At 40.8% G+C, this 22,398-nt stretch overlaps 1 protein-coding gene across 1 annotated transcript; it reads right to left on the reverse strand.

Annotated features, from left to right (window-relative positions):
- Positions 1–304: 304 nt before the first annotated feature.
- Positions 305–21,964, reverse strand: fyco1b (FYVE and coiled-coil domain autophagy adaptor 1b). Its single transcript, XM_069157704.1, has 18 exons — positions 21,750–21,964; positions 20,917–21,033; positions 20,243–20,349; positions 19,042–19,167; positions 16,642–16,748; positions 15,418–15,561; positions 13,287–13,383; positions 10,746–13,184; positions 10,385–10,477; positions 9,003–9,121; positions 8,585–8,752; positions 8,214–8,354; positions 6,890–7,098; positions 6,589–6,730; positions 5,987–6,091; positions 4,477–4,687; positions 2,861–2,970; positions 305–2,744 (listed from the first exon to the last, which is right to left on the reverse strand). Exons 2-18 carry the CDS (start codon positions 20,981–20,983, stop codon positions 2,669–2,671), a joined length of 4,461 nt encoding a protein of 1,486 aa, XP_069013805.1. The 5' UTR covers positions 20,984–21,033; positions 21,750–21,964; the 3' UTR covers positions 305–2,668.
- Between the last annotated feature and the right edge of the window lie 434 nt (positions 21,965–22,398).

Here is a 22,398-nt window from a genome sequence, read left to right on the forward strand (position 1 = left end):
ATTGTCTCTCCGTCTCTCTCGTAGGCTTGACAGCTCCTGGTTTTGGCCCTGGTGTGACCCGTTTTCCTCATTCGTCACTCATCCATGTTCCACTCACAACTGACGCCATTCCCCCCTCACACCCTATGCCTTTTGTAAATATGCTTATTTTTAATCTAACAAAATAGGTTACAGGCACTTTAACCCGTCTTGGTTTACAGCCGGTTTGTGTCGGTGCTAAAAAAAGAATGTGGAAAAACGTTGACCCGAAACAAATTCCTACAATTTATCTTGTACAACAATCACAATAGCCAGCAATCACAGATTTATCACACAATGAATTTATTAATCTGTAATCTTAAATCATTTCTAATATAAATTTTTAGTATGTAAATTATATTTCAATAAACATTGTCCACAATCATTTACAGGTTAAGTCAGAGAGTTAAAGCTTCCCTCTGGCAAATCCAGCAGTAAACATCTACCAATCACACACTTACTACATAGAAAGGAAAAGAAAACACATTCATCAACTGGCACAAAGGCTCATGGGATACAGACCAACAAGAAAGCCCTTTCAAAAGTGCAATATACAGCAGTCATGTTGAAGTGTCTTTAAATAGAAGCTCCCATTTAAGAACAGTTAAAATAGACAAATATATTTCTACAATATATTTGGCAATGCATCACTCTTTTTCTTCAGATATGTATAAAAAGGTGTCATTTTTCCTGATGTTCTTCCTCGTGTCAGTTTTGTTCACATCACGTCACAAAATGAGTTTCAACTGATGGAAGACATTTTAGCAAATTCTCTGTTGAACAGCAAAGTAGTGATTCAGTTATTTCAAGTCAGTAAAATCAAACGATCACTTCTAAGACACTCAAAGGATTATTGATTGAAAAATTATATGGTTTGTATTGGAAAACGTCAAGTATAAAAAATTATATATCATTTTTGGATTTGTATTATTTGAAGGCTAAGATTTATATTTTTCTTTTTGACACACTGCAGGTTGTGCACATTTCACACCCCAAATAACGTATTCAGAACATTACACAGCGACAGCATAGAAGAAAAAAAACCCATCTGTTTCTATCATTAAAATATTTCTATGAATAAGCATATTGTTTTGTTTGTTTTTACAAAACAAACACCGTTTCTTCACCTACGAGTTCTCTGTATCTTATTTAAAAAAAAAACAATCATAATATCTTCACTAAATTTAATTTAAAACCATCAGGAGAGATAATTCAAATGAAACTCGAAACATTTAAAGCACTGAAATGTCCGTTTTGATCTGTGCTACATCCTTTTCAGCCCCCCCGGGATTAGAGTTGGGGAGGCCTTTGCACATTCTTAGTGTTTTGCATGCATAGAAACCAAGTGGCCACATTCTCCTCTGTCGTAACCATCAGAAACAATGCGCTGAATTAAAGCCTGTTTGCTGAAGATAACCAAAACAAAACGCCGTGTCAGGACTTTTACAGAAGCCCCGCCGTGTCATGATTGCAATGCAACGAATCTGTTTCCTCTCATTTCTGACAGGCAGAAAAGGCAACGGTTATATAGATGATAACATGCATGTGTTCATGTTACGGATATAAGGTGAAGGCTCGTTCTACCACGGCATTCACAACAAATGCACGCTTAAAAGAGTCGCTTACTCCGGTAACGGTTGGTTAACGGAAGGTTTAAGCAAGTAACAAAGTTAAATTTGTGAAATTCTTCATCTTACACCAGTTCAGGCAACAAACTGAAAGCGTTCGACTGAATTTAATCTGAAGTTGTTAACAAACATGAGTTTCCACGTCGCTCTCGCGTCCAGCGTTTTTTTTCCACATTTGTTTGTCAGCAGTCAGACGGTTGTTAAACCTTCTAAAACAACAGTAGCGCTTCCTTTAACATCTCTGCACCTATCGGGTCACTGGGAACAGAGTTGAATATGTATATTTTTGCAATAGCAGATCTTGATTTGATGAGGATTTAATCCACTTGCTTACTGGAAATAAGACATTCCTGTCTGCTTCTCTTATCCAATTCTAATAAGTTTTTTTTTTTTTTTTTTAAAGGATAATGATTAAATCACAAGAAATACGGATATTACAACAGAAATTTCCCACACCGCAACAAGAGATTTTAACCGTATCGGACCTTAATGGTGCGACGTAGACTTTTATCACTGGGCAGATTGCCCGTTTGACACCCTCTTCTTTTAGGAGACGAATGAAATCAGGACGACAAACAATTCCGCCCCAGGGTAAAGCAGAAACACAGTTTTCCTCCTGCAAAGACGCGTACAGAAGAACCGTCCGTAGGTGCCGACACATCCGTACCTGCACACACAAGCTTATCACGTTCAGAAATGCAACAACGCGCCCATCAGCTCGGAGTGACGTTGGATACCCTCAATGCTACATTTAAACCAGCTTTTATTAAAAAAAAAAAAAAAGGTAGCGCATGCTCACATTCAATAGATAAACTTTGCTTTCCTTCATCCTTTTCAGCCTTCGTTCAGCACCTACAATTCACCCGACGTTTAGTTTAATAACCTCGCGAGCGAGCCGAAAGCCGAGAGACATTTTTAATAACGCCGCAGCTTTCCACTGAGCTCGCTTCTCCGTCAGGGCTCAAACACCCTGAACATTTTCTACCCAGAAGTCAGATTTACACCCGCTCGCGCGGCCCCGTTCAGAGGAGGTCAGTTCCATCGTAGACCACAGGCTTGTCTAGACTCAGATGATACAGCACTTTCTTCGAGATGAACCTGATCAACGGCAAAGACAGAGAAGCATTTCACTCCAGGTTTGATCTCAAAGCAGAAACGGTGGTTATTCTGAACAGTGGACACGAGATAAACAGTCGGCGCGTCGGACGGCTGACCTGGAGAAGGAGTTGTCAAAGATGAGTGTGTATTCTCCGGGGTTTCTGACTTTCAGCTCCCCCTGCATCGTCTCCTTGTGGGAATTACAGCGGGTCAGCGGGATCAAAACCTGCACAGGAAAGAAATCCTGGCTGACATTTGTTGTAACGGCAGAGAAGTATTTCTGTACGCTTCGGGTGCGGATTTGAACGAGTGACGGGACCAGAAGGCAGGGAATGGATTACATAACGTTTGATCAAATCTGAATCTGCTCATGGAATCTAAATCCTGATGAACGATGGAGATCCTGCTGCGCTGAGAGAGTCCTTCGCCCGAAGGACTCCCCCCAACCCCCCGCTGTGTGACGTTCATTAACCCCGTCCTGAGTCATCGTCCTGATGGGGAAAACGGTGTTCGCTCCTCACTGGAGGGCTGCGCTACGGCTGCATGAGTGAAAGCAACATTATTATTTATATATTATGCCTACTTTATCATTCAGGAAATATCAGCTGAATAATTCAGCTTTTTGTGTATGCATACTGCATTTTACATTAGCAAGTCACAGAATTCAGAGTGCCACCGGCGGCAGGCTGAGACTGAGCACTCGTCCTTCTCATGACATGACGGAGGAGGAAAAGATGCATATGTAAGCACGTGACTTACATCCTTGAATCCTTGTCATGTATGTGTATTGACACTCTGCGATCACCGATTGTTTTTACCACCAGGTGGCGGTGGCAGTTCACACTATTATTATATGTTAACAATATTAACCCCAGCAGCCCTGGAGCCAAATAATCATCCAATTGGAGAGATGTTTGCGTGCACGCCGTTTTTGGTGTTCCATCAACTCCTCAGGGAAACGTCTGGCTCTTTAGCCACTATTACATTTAGTCTTAGATTTTGGATATTGTAATATAGCGATACGGCATAAGTGTTGTGTTTTTCAGATTTTAAAGGCTACATTATAGTAAAATGATGTCATTTTGTCTGTTCTAGCTGTTTTATTATACCCATTGAGTCATTATACCCGCATTACGGATAATCAAACATCTGGTTAAATATTTTGGGGAAAGCACCAACAGTCCATCCCTACAGGATCGTTGCGATATTAATACATTGATGTATTTGGTCCAAAATATGGCGATATCTGATTTTGTCCGTATGTGCTACACACTCCACCGTGTCCACCGGCTCCTCAACGACAGCAGAGCAGTGAGAGGAAACCAGATGTGTAAACTTTACCCCGGGCGGCTAAACAATGAGCCGTGAAGCTGCGCGGCGAAGGCAGCTGCAGATTGGGGTGATCGTTCCTCTGCGACACCTTTCACATTGTGTTCACATTGTTTATTATTACTGATCATGAAATCAATCATGTGATCTATCCATCATTCTGTCAGTCAGTCTTAAACCGCAGCTGATTTACAGCCGCAATTAGCCGTTAGTGTGTGTTCTTCTTCGCAGATGTCTGCATACTCAATTTTGCTTTATTTGAATCTAATGGTTTGATTGTTTCAAATCTAATTTGTTTTGGATTCTATTGAATTTTGCGCAGCCCTTTTGTCAGCTTATGTTTGTCTGTAAAATGTGTGTGTTCTATATCCATGTTCCCTTCCCACGCATGCTGGCGACTCACCTTGGCCTGCTCCAGGGGAGTGTCGCCGCTCTCCCTGTACACCACGCTGAAGGAGATGCTCTTTGGCTCAGAGGTGAAGGTCCAGCAGACAGTGGGACCAGGACTGCTCATGGTGATGGGGATGATGCTGTAGCAGCTCGACTTGATGAAGAGCTCTCGAGAGCTGTCGCCAAACTCGGAGATGTCGTCCACCGTGAAGTGGATACAGAGCCTGCAGCACAGGAAATAAGCCAAGACAGTTCACACTACCGAAGCCCTCCAGATTACAATTCATTTTATCATAGAATAATGGGATACTTTTTGGATAGAAAATCACAATTAAATCAAGTTGACATTTTCATATTTGCTTGTTTTATCCAACCAAAAGTCCAAAATCACAAAGTATTGAGTTAACTGTCATGTGAGCCTGAGAAAAACATTAAACTCATATCTGAGAAGCTGAAACAGGAACATTTTGGGGAATAATTCTTTTAAAAGTGGATTAAATGAAAAATGTAGTTGTACATATAGTTGTGAATTATTTTTCTGTTTAGTGACTGATTTTACAGAAAGCAAAGGGCAGGAAACCAGACGTTTCTCCAAAACATGCTGCTGTTTTAAAGTAAGCGGATGGAATCAAGTAGCCATTTCTATTTCATATCTTATTGCTGCTTATTGCTCTGATGAGCAGGAAAACTGTGATTAGAATATTTCAGTATATTCTGACCAGACCAAACGATCTAACCGTCAGATTCATTTATAATGACAGTAATTACACCTTACTTTGCAGCTAATAAGGAGCCTTGACCTGCAGGCCTCAAGCATAGATGAGTGGACTTCAGAGGTCTGAAGTTTACTTCTTTCCAACTTCACATTTCTTTTATTTTGAAACTTCAGGCTCAACTGACTCAAACTAATTTCATGCTGCTTCCTCTGGAGCCACGGAGACGAATATTGAATGTGTTATTTTTTTCACATATAAAGTCATAGTGCCTGAAGCCTATAAATAGACGACATTTTTGAAAGTCAATGGCGTTTCTTTTTGACAATCCAAAATCCAGGGCTCCATACTGCAACCGTTTGATGAAAATTATATTTGACATGATTGTCTTCAAAAGATCACGACTTAACAACACGGCACCACCAGTTAAAAACTACAGTCCGGGGTCAACGCTGTATATTTTATTTTTGGTGAAAGGATTTAGCTCGTTGCTCAGCAGCTCTTCATTTGAGGCAGATGGCTGCTGACATTAGGCCTTAAAGCTTTTTCCACACTTACTAAACAAACCTCCTCCACGTTACAAGAGAAGTGAAACAAGAGCTTTTGCAACACTTACCACCTAACATTTAGAGGAGCTGTTAACACACCTACTAGTGTCAATTTTCACTTCCCACTGAGATTTCAATGCTTTCACCACAAGACTACAGGAAACCTTAAAGCTGAATCTCGTGACCTTGTCAACAAAACCTCTGAAACACTTGTGTGTGTTTTTTTTTTTCCAGTGTGACTTTTGCTGGATGTGAAACTCACGTGAGTTCTCCGGACTTCAGCAGGCAGATCTCTGCATCCTGCACCGCAGCACCGAGGTCCTCGGCGTCCTCCGCTGTGATGTCACCTGCACTGGCACTGCTGGTTCTGACCACAATGACAGATGTTTTACATTTATGGATCATTTACTAATCTATAGATATCTGATTTAAAAAAAACAATACACATCCAATGAAAACATATGTACTGCAAAACTGCAAATATCAGCATGCGTTAAGAGTACTTACTTCTCCATTTTGTAAAAGCCAATGTACGCAAGACGCCGTTTGAAGATAAAAAAATGTAACTTCGTTTTCATTTGAATTTAAAAATGTAATTTTCCTTGATGTTTCTAATGATCATGCTCCTGAATTTCTTCCCTCTGTTGCACAGATTGCCAGATTTGTGACAGCTTAAGTTCGCCAGAGTTCAACTGGAACAGACTAAACAGTTTCAGACGTAGCACGTTGTAAAGGAAACGTGTTAACAACAAATCTGTTTTGGTGGCTGCAATTAATCTGCCGTGTTGTGGTTTATAATCTCTGCTCTTTGCTGTGTCTGTGTCAGTTTCAATTTTTCCATCAGTGACGGCACGAGATACGTACAGTTGTGCTGCCCCCTGCTGTCCGAGGCCGGGAGAGCTGGCGGTGGCAAAAGAAAGGGAGTCGCTGTCATAGACGCCGCTCACTTCCTCCTCTGTGATGATGTCAAAAACACCATCGTCCTGCTTCTCGCCTTCATCTGCTCCTGGAAAATAAACATCAGCCACATGTTCATGACTGGACCTTATATTCCACTCCTACAGGACTGCGTGTGCCAACACATCCCCAATTTACAGCAAATACCTAAACCTTTGACACATTAGTGTCAGAGAGTGTGTGTGTGCGTGTAACATTGTGCATCAACCTGAAACACCCGTCACAGCTCTGCCAGCCTGCAGCAAGCGGCTGAACGGAGTCCCGGGTGTGCTGTTAGTCACTTCCTCCTGCGGGTGGCGCTCAATGACTGCACTGTGCTGGTTGTAGCAGTCCTTGCAGCAGCGCTCCCTGTTGCCGCCCTGCAGGGTGCTCACTGTGTTGCTGCAGCAGTAGTAGCAGAAGGGACGCCCACACAGTCTGGGAGAAGACAAAACATGATTGAGATTGACAGTGTGGGTAAAAATGACTTAATATATCGCAGTGGAGTGTAGAGAAGATGACTTAGTACGAATAGTAGCTGTTCATGTTTAGGTAAACCATGAACACATGCACAAAATAAAAAAGTGGCATTTTATGTTAAATGGCCCGTGTAAAAAAAGTCCATTTCGGAAGTTTTTTCCATTGGTGGTACATTTTGAAATTGGCACCAAAGCAAAAAAGACCTAAACAGCAAAAGTACTTTAGTTTCCAGCTTTGACCTTGAGGTATATCTCGACATCTCTGCTCTAAGAGTCTTTAAACAGTGTTACGGGGTACCGTGTCTCAGACTGTAAGTAGAGAAGCAAATGTGAAAGTAAGTATGTAAAAGTAGAGAAGCGAAAGTAAAATCACAAATAAATTTGACAGGAGTAAATTACTGTAATGATGCATCAATGTCTTGTTTTTGTGAACAGACTTAATATTCTGTTGTTTTAGTTGTTTCTTTTCCTTTGTCTAGCAGCTTTTGTCAATAACCGTTCTCAAAATGTTGTAAAATTCTCATATCCTCAGCAGATTTTCTTGCTTTCACACTCAATGTAAACACATAAATGATGCAGTGAAGCACCAAGTTCAAATTGATTGCACCGTTTATTATTAAAACTGCAGACGTGTACAACAGCAAACTTACAGGGTAAACAAACAAAATATTTAAACTAACTGTTGAACCCTTCCAAATATAAATATAAAAACAGAGGGCAGGCTGCCTTATTTAACGTGAAGTGTAAATGAGAAGTGAAATTAAGGATTAAAAACATCAGTGTCACAGTTCCTTAGACATTTATCTGACTGCATGTCAAGTTGGTTTTTGTTTTGACAACAGTCTTGACTTCATTTCTCTCAACGTGTTTTGCATATGTGGCAACAATTTACAGAATAAAGTAAGTAAGTGTTGTGTTGCAGAGTGTAAACCGGCTGCTCTCGGACTCTAACAAACAACAACAGAAGTTCAAAGAATGAGCTCTAGCAATCTGAAAAAGTGGCGAGTAGAAGCATTAAGAGCAGTTTTATTGGTTGATATGTATTTTTGCTCATTAAACAGAAGATAATCTGACCTGCAGGTGTTCTTGCGGAACCACCAGCTGAACTCGGTGCGACAGCCCAGGCAGTAGTTGACGTCTCGCTCCGTCTCCTCGTCCCGCAGTTTCTGCTCAAACTCCAGGGCATCTGACTTTTGCCAAAGTGCATCTTTCTCCCTGCAGAAAGCACAAACTAGTGTAATAGTATATAACCCTCAAAATCACACCGTAGAGAAAACAATTGAGGACTTTAGGCAGTGGCAAAAACAATGTGTCTCCATCTTGCTCGGGAGGTACAAATACCATTTACTGCAACAAATACCAAGAAAAACAGACAAAAAAGGTGCAAAGCAAATGAATTTGAACAGATCTGGGAAAATCGGTGGAAACAGGAAGGCTGTTTGTACCTGATGAGCTCCACAAGCCTCTCCTCCAAATTGATTTTGGTACGGTAAAGATCGTCGAGTTCAGCAGCTGTCTTAAGATCGAAGCTCTGTTTGTCCTGTGTGACTTTCCGTAGGTTTTCACCCATCTCATGACAGGCCCGCTGAGCCACTGCGAGACCTTCCTCAGTCCTGCAAATCGGACAAAACACCAGCCAATACATTATACGTCCAAAAAAACATGGAGAATCTCAGGTGGCTTTGATTGTTTCCATGCAAATATTTTTTTGGGCCAGATATTTAAAAACAAGAAAACAAATGCCAAAATTGTAGAAAAAGAATTTGTATTTTTTTTCTTATCTGAAGAACACAAGATTAAGAAAGTTTCATCACAGAGCTTTCATTTAGTCCAGAATGTGTGATTATGAATACAGTATCTCACCTTGATAAATTCCCTATCAGATGGATTATCTCGTCTTCTTTCTGCTGAATGAGATTTTCAGACTCGGCCATCTGGATGTTTTTCTCCTCAATCTGTTGGCAATATCTCTGATTCTCAGCCTGCAATCAGTACAGCAAATCAGGACATTATTTCTGGTTCTTTGTGAATTATGCTTGTGACCATAACATTATGATTACTTCAATTGCCAATATACACAATGGAACTGGAATTTGTGTTTTCGTTTATCAAATCCCAGACACGACAATGCGGATGGAGCTGCACATACTCTACGTGCGTTTTGTCACGGCATCGCCTTCCAATGTTGTCTGCAGTGCGGCCAATGTTTAACAGCTAACAGGTTTCATTCCTCGTACAAAACCACGTTGGACGTAAAGTAAGTGACCGCCTCAACACTTTGGTTTTGGGATGCTGATCAACAGAAAGAAAGTCCCTTTACTGATAATTAGAAAACAGATCTTTACAAAACGGCCTTTGAAGTGAGTGACATACCTTTAGCAGCAATTACAATCTTCAGTCTGTCAATCAGCGTTTCGCATTTGGACACTAAATTATTTTATGCAAAACTCCTCAGTCTGTCAGAGAACAATCTGGATCAGACAGTGAGTCGCAAATTTATAGTCGGTCTGAGATGTTGACGTGGACGTGGACGTGGCCACTCTGGGACAGTAACTTGTCGATTTTAAACCATGCCTGTTAGCTTTGAATTTAAGTTTGGCCTCATTAGCACCTCTGACAGTACCAGCTCTACTCACTTTTGGTCCCAGGTACTTTTTCTAGATTTTGTTTTCCACTGCAGATAGTAACCTCGTGTTACTATATTGATGTCACATGAAACTGCCGTAATGTCATCTTCAACACTGCACGCAGAGGCAATAGTGGATATGGAGGGGATACTGTTCTTAATTCTCGGTATGTAGCCGTTAGACATAGAAAGGGGAACGTCTTTGCTTAAAAATTGCAGCTGCTCCAGTAGCTTGGCGAGTTTACAATGGCATGTAGTGATGCAGTGACTTCATGCTGACGTCTGGTCAATCTGCAGTGTTTTCATCTCACTTTTTAATATCAGCTCAGCTTGGAACTTCCACAGAGATGATGGCAAAAAGACTACCAAGTACTTTTACATAACTTTTACCCAAAGGAAACCCAGAGAAGGTGAGTAGAGTCGAGCCGAGCCGAGATGACACCGACAGTTAAAAAGGGTCTCGTTTCTTTTTAAGCAAATTTTTGGACCACAAAACCTCCTTATAGCTGACTTCAAAGTCTTGTAATAGGAATCTGTGCAGATTCATGTAGACAGAGGGGTCGACGTACCCGCCTGTGTCAGTGTACCAAACTTTTTACGCAGCGACTTATATTCTCACCTCAAGCTGTTTGAGTTTGTTCTCCAGCCCGACAACTTTCTCCTGCTCGCTCACCAGCTGCATCTTCACTCCCTCCAACTCCTGATTCACGCTCTGGTTGAAAAAAAAATTCATCATAAATTTATCGCACTTTGAGTACATGATTAAAAATCAGACATTGTAGCAAATTTACAAATCAACAGTTTGAGTATTTAAAAAAAAAAAAAAAAGAGGAAAGTGATGCAATTAAGCAGTATATGTTTATATGCACTGAAGTAACCAGAGAAGTAAAAGAAACTGGTTAGGGCAGGAAGACAAAGGGAACATGCTGAAGTGTATGTAAACACGCCACATTTGTTTAGCTGAGCTGTTAATGTCTGACCTGTAGTTGGTTTCCGTGGCTCAGGGCTTGGCTGCTGAGCTGGAACCCGAGTCCCTGAATCTCCTCCTCGCTCGTCTCCTGCACAGCTTCGGCCTCCTGGTGGGCTTTGCTCAGCTCTTTCTGCAGTTTATTCTTGGATGCCAACAGACCCTCGTCGTCACGGAGCTGACAGCGGAGTTCCTGGTTCTCCTGACGCAGCTGCTCCATGCAGGTATTCAGCCGGTCTGCCTCCTGCGCCGCCTCCTCCTCCAGCTCCTGCAGCTTAGTTGACAGGCCCTCCCAGCGCAGGCGAGCCTCCTCGTTCTCAGCGTTCAGCATGCACACGTGGACACCGAGTTCCGCCGTCTCCGTGTGGGCTCTGTGAAGCGCCTCCCTCGAATCACTCTGCTCCAGACACAAGGCTTCATATCTACGCTTAAGTTTATCGAGTTCCTCTCTGGAGGTCGTCACCTCCGCAGCCAGACCCGCTCGCGCCTGCGCCTCACCGTCACGCTCGCGGACAAGAGCCTCCTCGCGCTCCCGAGATCGCAGAATCTCGTCCACGTGCCGGCGGTTCAGCTCCTCCACCTGGGCCTTCAGTTGCTCTGCTAAAACGCGCAGGTCCTCTCTGGAGGCCTCCGTCACCTCCTGCAGGGCCTGAACTTTCATCCTCTCCTCAGTCCCTGCCAGGAGCTGAGCCCGGAGCTCCACCAGCTCTTCCCGGAGCCTGGTTGCCTCCCTCAGGTTGAGCTCCAGCTGAGCCTCGGCAATAACCAGCCTGATCGGGGCCTCTTTGGTCTCCACTGAGGAAGTCTGATGTTCATCGTGAAGCTTCTGCATCTTTTCGTTGCTCTCTGCGGCTCCTTTTTCATCATGCATCTCTCCTGTCCTGCTCTCCAGCTCGTCTGCTTGAGCCTGAAGCCGACCACATTTTACAGTCTGCTCTCTCAGCTTCTCTTCAGTTTCCTGCAGCTTTTCAAGTAACTCCGCTTGGCTTCTCTGGGACGCTGTGAGGCTCGTGTCCAACTTTTCAGCTTTGGTAGTGAGTGAGTCCAAATCTTGTCGAGTTGTGACCAACTGTTTCTTCAACGAGGACTGAACGTCTAGAAGCTTCCCATTTTCATGCTCGAGCTTCTTTAACTGAGCATCTGATTCTTCCTTCTGAAGAAGCGCCCTCTGGTAAATCTCTTCCAAATGTAGGTTTTCATCCACAAGCTTCTTCTCCCGGTCTTCCACAGACATCTTTGCAGCCTCTACTATCCCTTTCAAGTGCTTCTCGGAGGCCCTCAAAGAAGCTAGCTGCTCTAACAAGACAGCCCTGCTCTCAGTCAGCTCTGTAATGCTCGCCTCACTCTTCTCAACCGATTGGAGCAGTTTTGTGTTTATTTCCATGAGATTGTTGCATTGGGTTTTGGAGTCCTCGACGTTCTCGGTTTCATCGCAGGAATTGACGTCGTCATTGAGTTGAGAGCTCAGAGTTTCTTTCGCAACATGTAGCTTCTCAATCTGCTCTTCTAAATGTTTGATTCTTTCTGAACTCGCCGCTTGCTCTTTCTCGCTGCTTTTCAGACTTTTTCTTAAATCCAAAATCAGGCTCTCGAGCTCCTCATTCTGGCTACTACTCGTGCTCCAACGCTGCTCCACCTCCTCCCTCTTTTCTTGCAGTCTTTTCCTCAGTTCCTCTGCCTGCCGTTCCCTGCACTCCAGAGAGGCCTGTAGACCCTGAAGCTGGGCTCTCAAGTTCCCCGTCTCCTTCTCTTTTAATGTCAGCGCTCCCTGAATTCGTCCGACTGCAGTTTGGAGCTCCTCCAACTTCCCGAGCGCCTCCTCCTGTTCGTCATGGGCTCCGGCTTTTACTTCCACCAGCTTCTCCTCGCTGCTCCTCAGCTCTTCTTCCCTGAGTTTTAGTTCCTGTGACAGACGTTCGGAGTGCCTGGCTCTGTCCTCAGCCTCTCGTTTTGCCTCCAACCGCTCCTCCTCTGCAGTCTTGAGTTTATCCAGGAGTTCCTGGATTTTCCAGGCTGAGTCGCAGTAGCTCGCCGTTTGTTGCCCCTTTTCTTTAAGAGCCTCGTCTAACTTGGAGAGAAGCTCCATATTTTTGTTCTCAGCAGCTGCAAGTCTGTCTTGAAGTTCACTGCTTGTTGTTTCCCTGCAGGTATGATGGCGATTTATTTTCTCCTCATTGCCTGTTTCTTGGTTACTTTGGGCTGCTGTAGATGTCGCACTACCAGACTTCTGACTTAACAACTGGCCTTGAAGGTCCTTAACGACACCTTTCAGCTCAGCAGCCTCTTTGCCCAACTCCTGAACCCGTACCAAAAGCTCCCGCTGTCTGAGCTCCGACTGGTCGAGCTCGATGCGCAGATTCTCTGCAATGCTGCAGGGAGAAGGTTCCTCCAGTTCTCCCAGTTCACCAAGCAGACTGTGACTCAAGTCCGGGATTGGGAGAAACTCCTGTGCCTGGTCAATGCGTAGAAAGAGAGGTCCGGTCAGGTGCTGTAAATACTGTATCAGTCACATTCAGATTATCTTTACAGAATATGTATAGCAGTATTTCTGTACCTGAGAGTGGGAATAGCTGCTAACCAGGCTGTTGATGCTGGAGCAACGACTGGGAGGCTTCCACAGGTAAGCCGGTGAGCCACTTCCTAATGTTCGCCTTTGACATGAAGAAATACCAAATATCAGGGTCACAAACCAAGATAAAGAAGATAAAGGTCAACATTTAGCCACCAATCTACACAGAAAATAAAACCTGGGTTAGACTATGAAAGAGTCTCTACTTTATTTCAAAGCAATAATGTCTTCATCATTTTAAAGAAAACAGTAGTTTGGTAAGACTTGCAGGGAAACCAAGATCATGTCCAAAATGTACAAATACAAACCGCTTCACAGTTATGAGGAAAGATTTTTTTTAAATGATGCAATATTTCAGAATGTAACAGAGTGATGTTTCATTGTGGTTGATTTCTAGAATAACTTCCTTGATTAGAAACACTGCTGACAATTCATTTTAAAAGTACTGTAAATATCCATCTGTTTGTTAGAAAGCTACAGTTCACTCTGTAGCCATCTTATTAGCTACAACTGTACAGCCAAAAACAATCCAATCCAATTGTCTGGCCAAAGAGGACAAGTTTATGATGCCAGTAATGTTGATGTTAACACTCTCAGAGGAGTTAATTTAATTGTGTTTTAGCAGTGCGGTGGTGTTCTGCACTGCATTATATTTAGATGGTGTTTCTAATTGTCTGCCCCCTCATGTACATAGAAGGGGAAGAGAAAATTACAAACACTTCTCAATACAATGAAATCCATGATGACCTCAGTAATAAAAATGTAATTTACACAGATCCTTGCCTGTAATTTACAACTGCACAGATAGACATGTTTACATTTCTGCATGTGCAATGACTGCCTTTCCTTTATTATGGCACCAAACTACATAGACGCACTTTAAACTTTCATTAGAACTTATAAAGACAATGTAAAAAAAAAAAAAGCCTCTTTAAAAGATTATTAGGAAGCTAGGTTAGGTTAGGTTAGGTTCGGTAGTTACTTTATTAATCCCCGAGGGGAATTTTTTTAATGAGACCAAAACTAAAATGTTATCAATACAGTCATGTGAACGTTTTTCCTCAAAGAAAGCATTGCAAAATGACCTTATAAGAAGTGATTAATCACCTTTAATCTATCTTTTCAAACAGCTAAAAGGAGTAAAGAGTTTTATTAGTTGAAATTAAGACTAAATTATAAAATAAACGACATATACAGCAATGATTCAATCTACTTCTGCAGACTTCTCTGAAATATTAGTTGGCAACTTGTGTTCTGAGTAAACCTATGTCTGGAAGATTTGCTGCATGCGTGTGTGTGTGTGTGTGTGTGTGTGTGTGTGTGTGTGTGTGTGTGTGTGCGTGTGTGGACATAATTTCAGGCTACTTCTGAGAAATGACAGGCAGAACAAATATTTCCTTTGAAGCACTTGCTAAAAAGAAACTGCAAAATGTACAGAGGTTTACTGTCTGATATGATCCTGTTCAATGATATCTAAAAGAAAAACTGCTTTTAAAACTTAAATCCTCTTTGGACAAATTCATTCAACTTTTGTCAGGCCATAGTTAATGGTGTCGCATGTGTTGCTGCACTGCATTATATTGTTTACATATATTCACATAACAGTCAAAATAATGTGATGCAACACAACACAACACAACACAACACAACACAACACAACACGCATTGTGCTTTGAAATAATGGTCTACTTCCTGTGGAGTGACTGAGAATTCATTAGAAAGAAGGGATACATTCACAAAGGTCAGGAACTGAGATTAACACTCACACACCATCAGTACCCACACACATGCTCACGTAACCACACACACGCGCACACACACGCGCACACAATTTATACACACGCATGTAAGAGAAGAAGGAAAAAAAAAAAGAGCTGTGAATGTGCAGGATGATAAGATAATTAAGTGTTACCTCAGGTTGTGAAATACGCAGTACTTCTTCACCATCATTTTACATTAGCTGCACTAAAGCGGTGTGTTACTTCTAATTACATTAGGTCTCCTTAAGATCAATTTACTAATCATTTCCAAAAGGGGGGAAGAATTATACTTTTTATTTGTGTTTTTGAGAAAGCTGCAAAAGTTGTGAAAGTGTAAACAGATGACTGTGGGTTACCTTGCAAATGTTGGCCAATCCGCATCAAGGTCGTAACCTCGGGCCGCCACATCAAATTGGATCTGGTTGAGCTCATAAAGATGGTTGATTATGTCAGCAGTGAGGTGAGACTTGACAAAGGGACTACGGGCATAATACCAGTCACTGCAAACAAACATGGAACACAATACTGTAAAGGACACAAATACAAACCTGAGGTAGACTCTACACGGCAGACACTGTAAATTCTCATATAAATCTAGAAGTTAAATAATAGCACGATTGGATTCTTTCTCAAGTTAAGTCATTTCACAGCATGTGCATCCGAGACCTCAACTGGCTGACTTCCTGTTGGCTCCCCGCACACATAAATTGGATAAAATATGAGATAGACTTAAAGCCAAGTCGACAAATCTTTTAGTTTTTTGTGACTATAACTGTGCATCTTGCATCATTTTCCGTCTCTATTGGCATTTTTTTTTTTTTTTTTTTTAACATTTTGGTTGTGTTGCATCTCTTGTGTCATATTTGGGACATTTGGTCTCATTTTGCATTTCTTTGTGTGTTTTTCTGGTCATTTGGTGTTTCTCTGTGATCATTTATTGTCTCATATTGGTCATTTTTGCAACACTTTGTCGTGATTTTGACTGGTTAGGTTACATCTCTTCATGTATGCCTTATTTTGGTTGTTTGGTAGAAAGCAAATAAGCTTATTCATCAAAATGTTAACAGACACCTCTAAATACATATATTTCAATTGAAATAATGTAAATCCGGTAGTTAATGTTTCTCAGATTGCGCGTGATTGGTTATGTACAGCAAGTGATGCTTTACCTGAGCAGAGCGTCTATAACATAACCACGTTTAAAGAATATCAAAAGCCAACAGTATAGGACAGAAGGTATTGTAATTTCACCTCCTATCCCATGTTGGTTAACTTTCTCAAAATGCTATGGCAATAAAAGACGCCTTCGGTTAAATAAAAGTAGAATAAAACCAAAATTAAACTGGCATTTGCTCTGGTAGGAAACAGGAAGTGAGACGTGTTGGGAGTCATCTACGGTTTGGTTAAATAGTAGTTGTGTTTTCAACAAAAAGAGAAATAAAACATAAATCAGGAAGAGAGTCTCACTTCCAAAGAAAGGACACTTATAAACAGTGGAGTCCCTCCCTGCCATAAAACACAAGACACATCTATGCAACTTCAAAACAACAGATATCAGGTGTATAAACGTGACCTCTGACCTTGTGACCTTCTGATTTATAAGACACTGCTGCAGTGTGTCGGCAAGACGTTGGTGAACGAGCGAGTAGCGGATGAAGGCCCTTCCTTTCCCCAGCGATGTCTTCAACTGAGGAGGCACAAAAATACACTCATGTGTGCGCTAACATGGATATGACACACATCACTGCCATGTTGTCTTACCGCTGACATGTTTTTCAAGTCTACAGTATTAAACAGGTCAGATTGTTTAACATAATATGGTTCATCCTCCCTGCATACATTCTGTGAGTGTAACAGCAGAAGAATTTTAGAAATGACTTAAATGATTGAACAGTTTTATAGTTCCCCATTCCTAATTTTAGATTATTCACATTTAGAGAGCTATATTTGAACAATCTAAGCGCACAGTCCAAAAAACATGGTTCACGTTCATTTAGATGTCCTAAATGCATGTCCAAACCGCCTTCTGCTAGTTTAACGGTGGATAATTTGAGCACAAAGAAAGGTGATTGGTTTATAAGGGGTGGTAATGAGTCTCGTAATTCATCGTAGATGTGTTGAAAAACATCAATCAGTGTCATCTTCCATTCCCTTTAAGAAGCAGGTGTGCTAACACCTTGGTGGATTGTTATGATAATGGTGGATTTGCTGTAGTCAGAAAGGACACTTCTTTCTATCCATTTATTCTTCATCTTTTGCGTGGTTATACGCTGCTGCATATGTGTAATGTGTGTAAATAAGCAGAGTGTGCACGTTGTACCAATGTAGTTGCATGTTACCATTTTAATAACGCACCCTTAAAATAACGGTAAAATACTGCGGCATTAACTTAAGACCAAGTTCCTGTTGTTCAAACGCGCAATCGCTACCTCAAAATAGCAGCAACGCACCAACACCACACCTCATTTTCAGACCAACAAGCCTCTGGGTGCTCAGATGAGTGCATGCACATTCGCTTTTTAAACAAATAGGCGACGGACAGGAAAATGACAACAGCAAAGGCAGTTGCTTTGCGCTCGGACCCTTTTGCATCCGGTGTCGCATACATGTAGAGCACAAAATGTACGATGTCTACGTCTAAACCCAGACACCGCAACACATTGACAGATGGAGGGATTTAAGTAAGACAACAGACACACACACACACACACACACACACACACACACACACACACACACACACACACACACACACACAGATCTACCATAAGGACACCAGCTGTAGACTTCTTCATGTCTGTGACCCATGGACGGGATACAAAAAGGAGTGAAAGAGGAGCAAAAGTAATATTTTAAGTAAGAATACCGAAGGTCTCCAACAATTAATTAGCAGTTAGATGTTATTGACTAAACTGCGTGACTTCTGAAGAAAACCCGACTTTTAAATCCCCGAAGAAAATTTAAGCCACAGATATGTTTGGCTAAAGAATCAGACTTAATTAGCATAGAAGGAGACATGTGGACTTCCTATGTTTATGAATCAGGGCTTACTTATTAATTAAATTTCTCATGCTAAAATACAGCTTACTTATCGCAGGGTTTTCCATAATGAATGGAACAGTGGCAGTGCAGTTGAGATCCTTGATCAAATAGATCAAAAGTAATTATTAAAGAAATGAATTGAATATCTTGATCAACGATTCAGTTTTTAAAATAACAAATGTTGAAGATCTGCTGGTTACAGCTTCTCACGTGATGTTTAAAGTTTTTGGGTCACAGATGATAATACATTTAACTGTTGGACTGCTGGTTGGACAAAACAATAAAATGTCCCTTCTTCAAAATTATAACGGACATCATGAATCGCTGATTTAAAAAAAAAATTGGGCAACAAATTTTGACAAAACAATAAATTTGAAGATGCCTGTTTTGTGCCAAATTCTCAAAGACATTTCTTGAACATTATCTTAGATTTTATAGGCCAAACATGTAATCAAGTAAATAATTAGGAGATACATTGGCAATGAAAAAAAATTCTAGCTGCAGCCACGTTTGAAAGAACAACATGTTTTGTGTGTGACAATATCCCACAAGGCAAAAACTACAGAAAATGTTTAATTTGTAAATCTCCCTCTAGAGTACTCTTTGAATGTTTTTAAACACAACAAATTCAAATATCAGGCACTCTGAAGGTTAAACAAGCAACACATGGAATATAGTACAAAGTAGGCCTAAATCAAAGACAGTTATTCTGGTGTGAAGCTCACCGCTGTGAATTCCCAGGATAGAAAGTGAGGACGAGTCAGTGCAGGTGTAAGACAGCAAGTGAATTAGCAGCACTGTATCTAACTGTACCGGACTCACCAGGAGATTAGTTACATGGTTATCCAGTCATTGTGTATTTGTGTGTGGCACGCCATGGCGGCCGAGGCCGAGGCACTGAGGCTGGGCTACATGTGTGTGATGCAGAGGAGGATTACCTCAGGGATGGATTTAACAAAACGGATGCCATCGTTAGCTCCCTTGATCTTAATCAGGCAGTCGCAGAAGTAATCCCAGTAGTCTTTCCTCTGGCCAAGAAATGTTGTCTTCTCTTTCTGGTCAAACTAAGAAACACAAACCACCTTATCATTGTATTACCAAACGATGTCCTTTGTAGCAGGGATTGCACAACACGGCTTTACAACTATTATAGTTGGGACTTTGGTTCAGTTTGTAATTAACATAATTCCTATGATGTCATCCTTGTGCCACTTATGTCTGGCTAAAGCTGTCATTCATCTCAGGACCCCTCGGGATAAATCTCAAGATTAATAGCAGAGGAAAAAACAAAACAATTCTGCTCTGCAAATTTATATTTACTTTTTCAAATCTTTGCTTTTTTTCCCACTTAAAGTTTTACCTTGTAAGTCACAAAAAAATGGAACAATCCAAGTAGAGGAAAATCTACTTGAAGGAACAACTCGTAACTCATGAATACACTTAGCCTGTGACAAGGGTTTGCATTTTAAGGGTTCACAACCCAAAAAGATTGGTCTACAGCACTCCTGATTCGTTTAGCATGTCACCCTGCGCAGCAAAACAATGCTTACTCAAAACCCCTGGTCATGTCATATATTCGATCACTAAAAAGAAATGCAGCAATTATACCTCTTTCAAACCAGTGAGCATGGTTATTTGATTAATGTTCAACCCTATCCAAGCCAGTCAACATGGGTTAATCTGTGATCAGACAATCCACAGAGCACCTGGGTCACCACCCGGACAAGAAGTGTCAGGCTGGAAATGGGGCTGAGGTGGACAAGAAGATGACCTGGCTGGTGCCATTCACAATCAACAAAGAATTCTTATTTTGATAATCAACCAAAAACATTTTACAGTTCCAGCTTTCCTTGTCTTGTGCCACAACTAAATATGTTTTGGTTTTGCACGAAACAAAACATTTTGCGATTTCACATCGATCCCGAGAAAAAAATTCACGGACATTCACAGGCATTTTTCATTGTTTTCAGATGTTTTATAGACCCAACTGTTTATCAATTAGTGCAGAAAACAATCCCCAGTTTAATGGATAAAAGAAAACATCAAATTCAAACTGAACCACCCTGATAAAACTATAAATAATAGTCATAATAGAGCTTTGTTGTAGTCAATGTTACTCGTTTTGATATGAAAACATACCTGCAGCAGGTATTCAAGCTTATAGAAGAACTTGTGCAGGTTGGCGCTGTCGTCAGTTATGGGTTCAGCACAGTCTGTGTGTTCTTTACTCAACTCTAGCACAGCATCTAAAGCAAAGAACAAGAACAAAGCAAGAGCAGTATTAATATACACACACAAATATCATATTATTGCATAAACACAAGGAGCAAACCAAAAATTTGCACACGCTGTAGGAAATAAAATAAAAAGTATCTGGGGAGCAACTTTTGCCCCCACCGGCTAAAAAAAAAAAAAAACATGTATGTGTGAGAAAAAGTAAGAGACCATTCTAATTATTTACGCTTTTATTTAGCTCTTAATAGCCTTATATGTATATTGCATAAATCAATAGATAAATGAAAAACATAATCACTGCAGGTGCAGGATTGCCTGGTCTGTGCCCGATTTCGTAACAGAGCTACGTGCGTGCGTAGTGTGAACAGTAGTGCTGTTTGTGTGCGTGTTAGAAAGGGAAAATCAAATTAAATTAAATAAATGAAAATAAAATGACGGCTTAATGTAGGATTAGAACACTGGCCTAAGTTTGTAAACGTAAATACATGTTCACAATGTTGTCAATTTTGGCCCCTTAATCACAGCTTTTAGGGGCACTCTGAGATTTCTTGTAGTGACTGTGTGGACAGCTTAATTACCGTGCAGGTCTCTGATTATCCTCTGCAGTTGTTTTTCTCCAACTGAGGAGCAAGAGGAGGAGGCCATGGTGGAGAACGGGGGTGGAGGGGGGGGGGAGGCGATGTAATCAGGATATTCTTCATGTAGGATAAAAAAGAAAATAGGAGACAAGAAGGTTATTTTTCATGCTTCGGTCATGTCCTCGTAATTTAAACAGCGAGGTGTGAAGAATATACCCTCCAAAAATAATGAATTACAGCATGTGACTGTCAAAACGAGGTAAACGCGAAAACAAGCACTGCCCTAAAATAGTTTCACCCTGATGTAAAAGCGTCCCTTACAAATGCAGTGTGACATTCAGCACAACCCAAGAAGACTTTTACATTATCCTTTCACATAAACCTAAATATTACACAAACTAGTTTATGAATTAGTTAAGATGACACACTGATGAAACCGGACAGGCTAATTAAAAGCAGACAAATCTGGTGCTGTTACAGAAGGTCCAGCATCACGACAGCTGAAATCCTTATCGCCGTTTGTAGCAGCGACAGCGTCCTTGTCAGACACGAGGTTTATCTATATTTATCTACCGTTTCCATAACAGACCAGAGAACTTCGGTCATATCACTTTTAAATGGTTTTTTTTTTTTTAAAGGCAATAAACCGCGACGTAAACATCCGATTTGTCAAAAGCTTGCGAGCGCTAGAGGACTTGCACCTGCTCTTAGCTCTTCGCTTTCTGGGCTTATTTCATCTCCATTTCTGTTAAAAAAAAATAAATCATCGCAAGTTGGTTGTAAATGAAGATAAACACCTTAACGTTAGATAAATAACAACATAATCTACGTACTTGATGTGTAAAATTAGCCGGAGTGTCCTGTTTGTGGGTGATGCAGCAGAAACTTGCTGTCTTGGGAGGCGGGCTCTGTGTATGATTGACGAGCCAATCCGCTACTTAAGCACTTCCAAAAACTGAAGTCAATCCAAGTTTGGCTGAGAGACAAATGGTAAACAAACAGAAAGCTGAGACGTGTCTTGCTTTGTAAACCTATAAATAAATAAAAAGAGAGAGAGAATAAATAAAATAATTATACTTTTATACAAAATAATACAAGTAGTTATATAGCTAAACTACGGTTTTAGAATATATTACTTTATTTTATTGTATTCAGTCAAAGCCACAATTGGTTCCCAGACGGGTTTTGACACAGTAGCTTTTCACAGCCTTAATAAAACTATTTTTTTATGTTATCTTTTTTTTTTTTTTTTTTTTTTTTTTTTTTTTTTTTTTTTATTCCATGCAGGCTATATGTTTTTTGTTTTAATATAATTTGTGAATAGTATTTTATTTCTTATTAAGTTGCATTAAATAATTAAAACTGGGAATAGCTGAATATTTAAATAAAACAAAAAGACAATAAAAAAAATTAAAACATCAAGATATAGTAAATTTAAAAAAAAGTTCTCAGATAACCTATTTAAGATTATTCATGACATCT

The sequence above is a fragment of the Embiotoca jacksoni genome, unplaced genomic scaffold, assembly GCF_022577435.1.
Source record: "Embiotoca jacksoni isolate LCO1_2020_lvr unplaced genomic scaffold, fEmbJac1.0.p SCAF_22, whole genome shotgun sequence".
In the NCBI taxonomy this organism is placed as follows: domain Eukaryota; kingdom Metazoa; phylum Chordata; class Actinopteri; family Embiotocidae; genus Embiotoca; species Embiotoca jacksoni.

What these genes read in the sequence shown, in the direction of transcription:
- fyco1b (XM_069157704.1), bottom strand. Translation starts at nt 20,983, where the DNA reads ATGGCCTCCTCCTCTTGCTCCTCAGTTGGAGAAAAACAACTGCAGAGG. An exon ending in TTCCGCAAGAACACCTGCAG is followed by an intron (nt 7,099 to 8,213) that starts GTCAGATTATCT and finishes GTCTTCTCCCAG; the next exon opens with ACTGTGTGGGCGTCCCTTCT. An exon ending in AGCTGTGACGGGTGTTTCAG is followed by an intron (nt 6,731 to 6,889) that starts GTTGATGCACAA and finishes TTTATTTTCCAG; the next exon opens with GAGCAGATGAAGGCGAGAAG.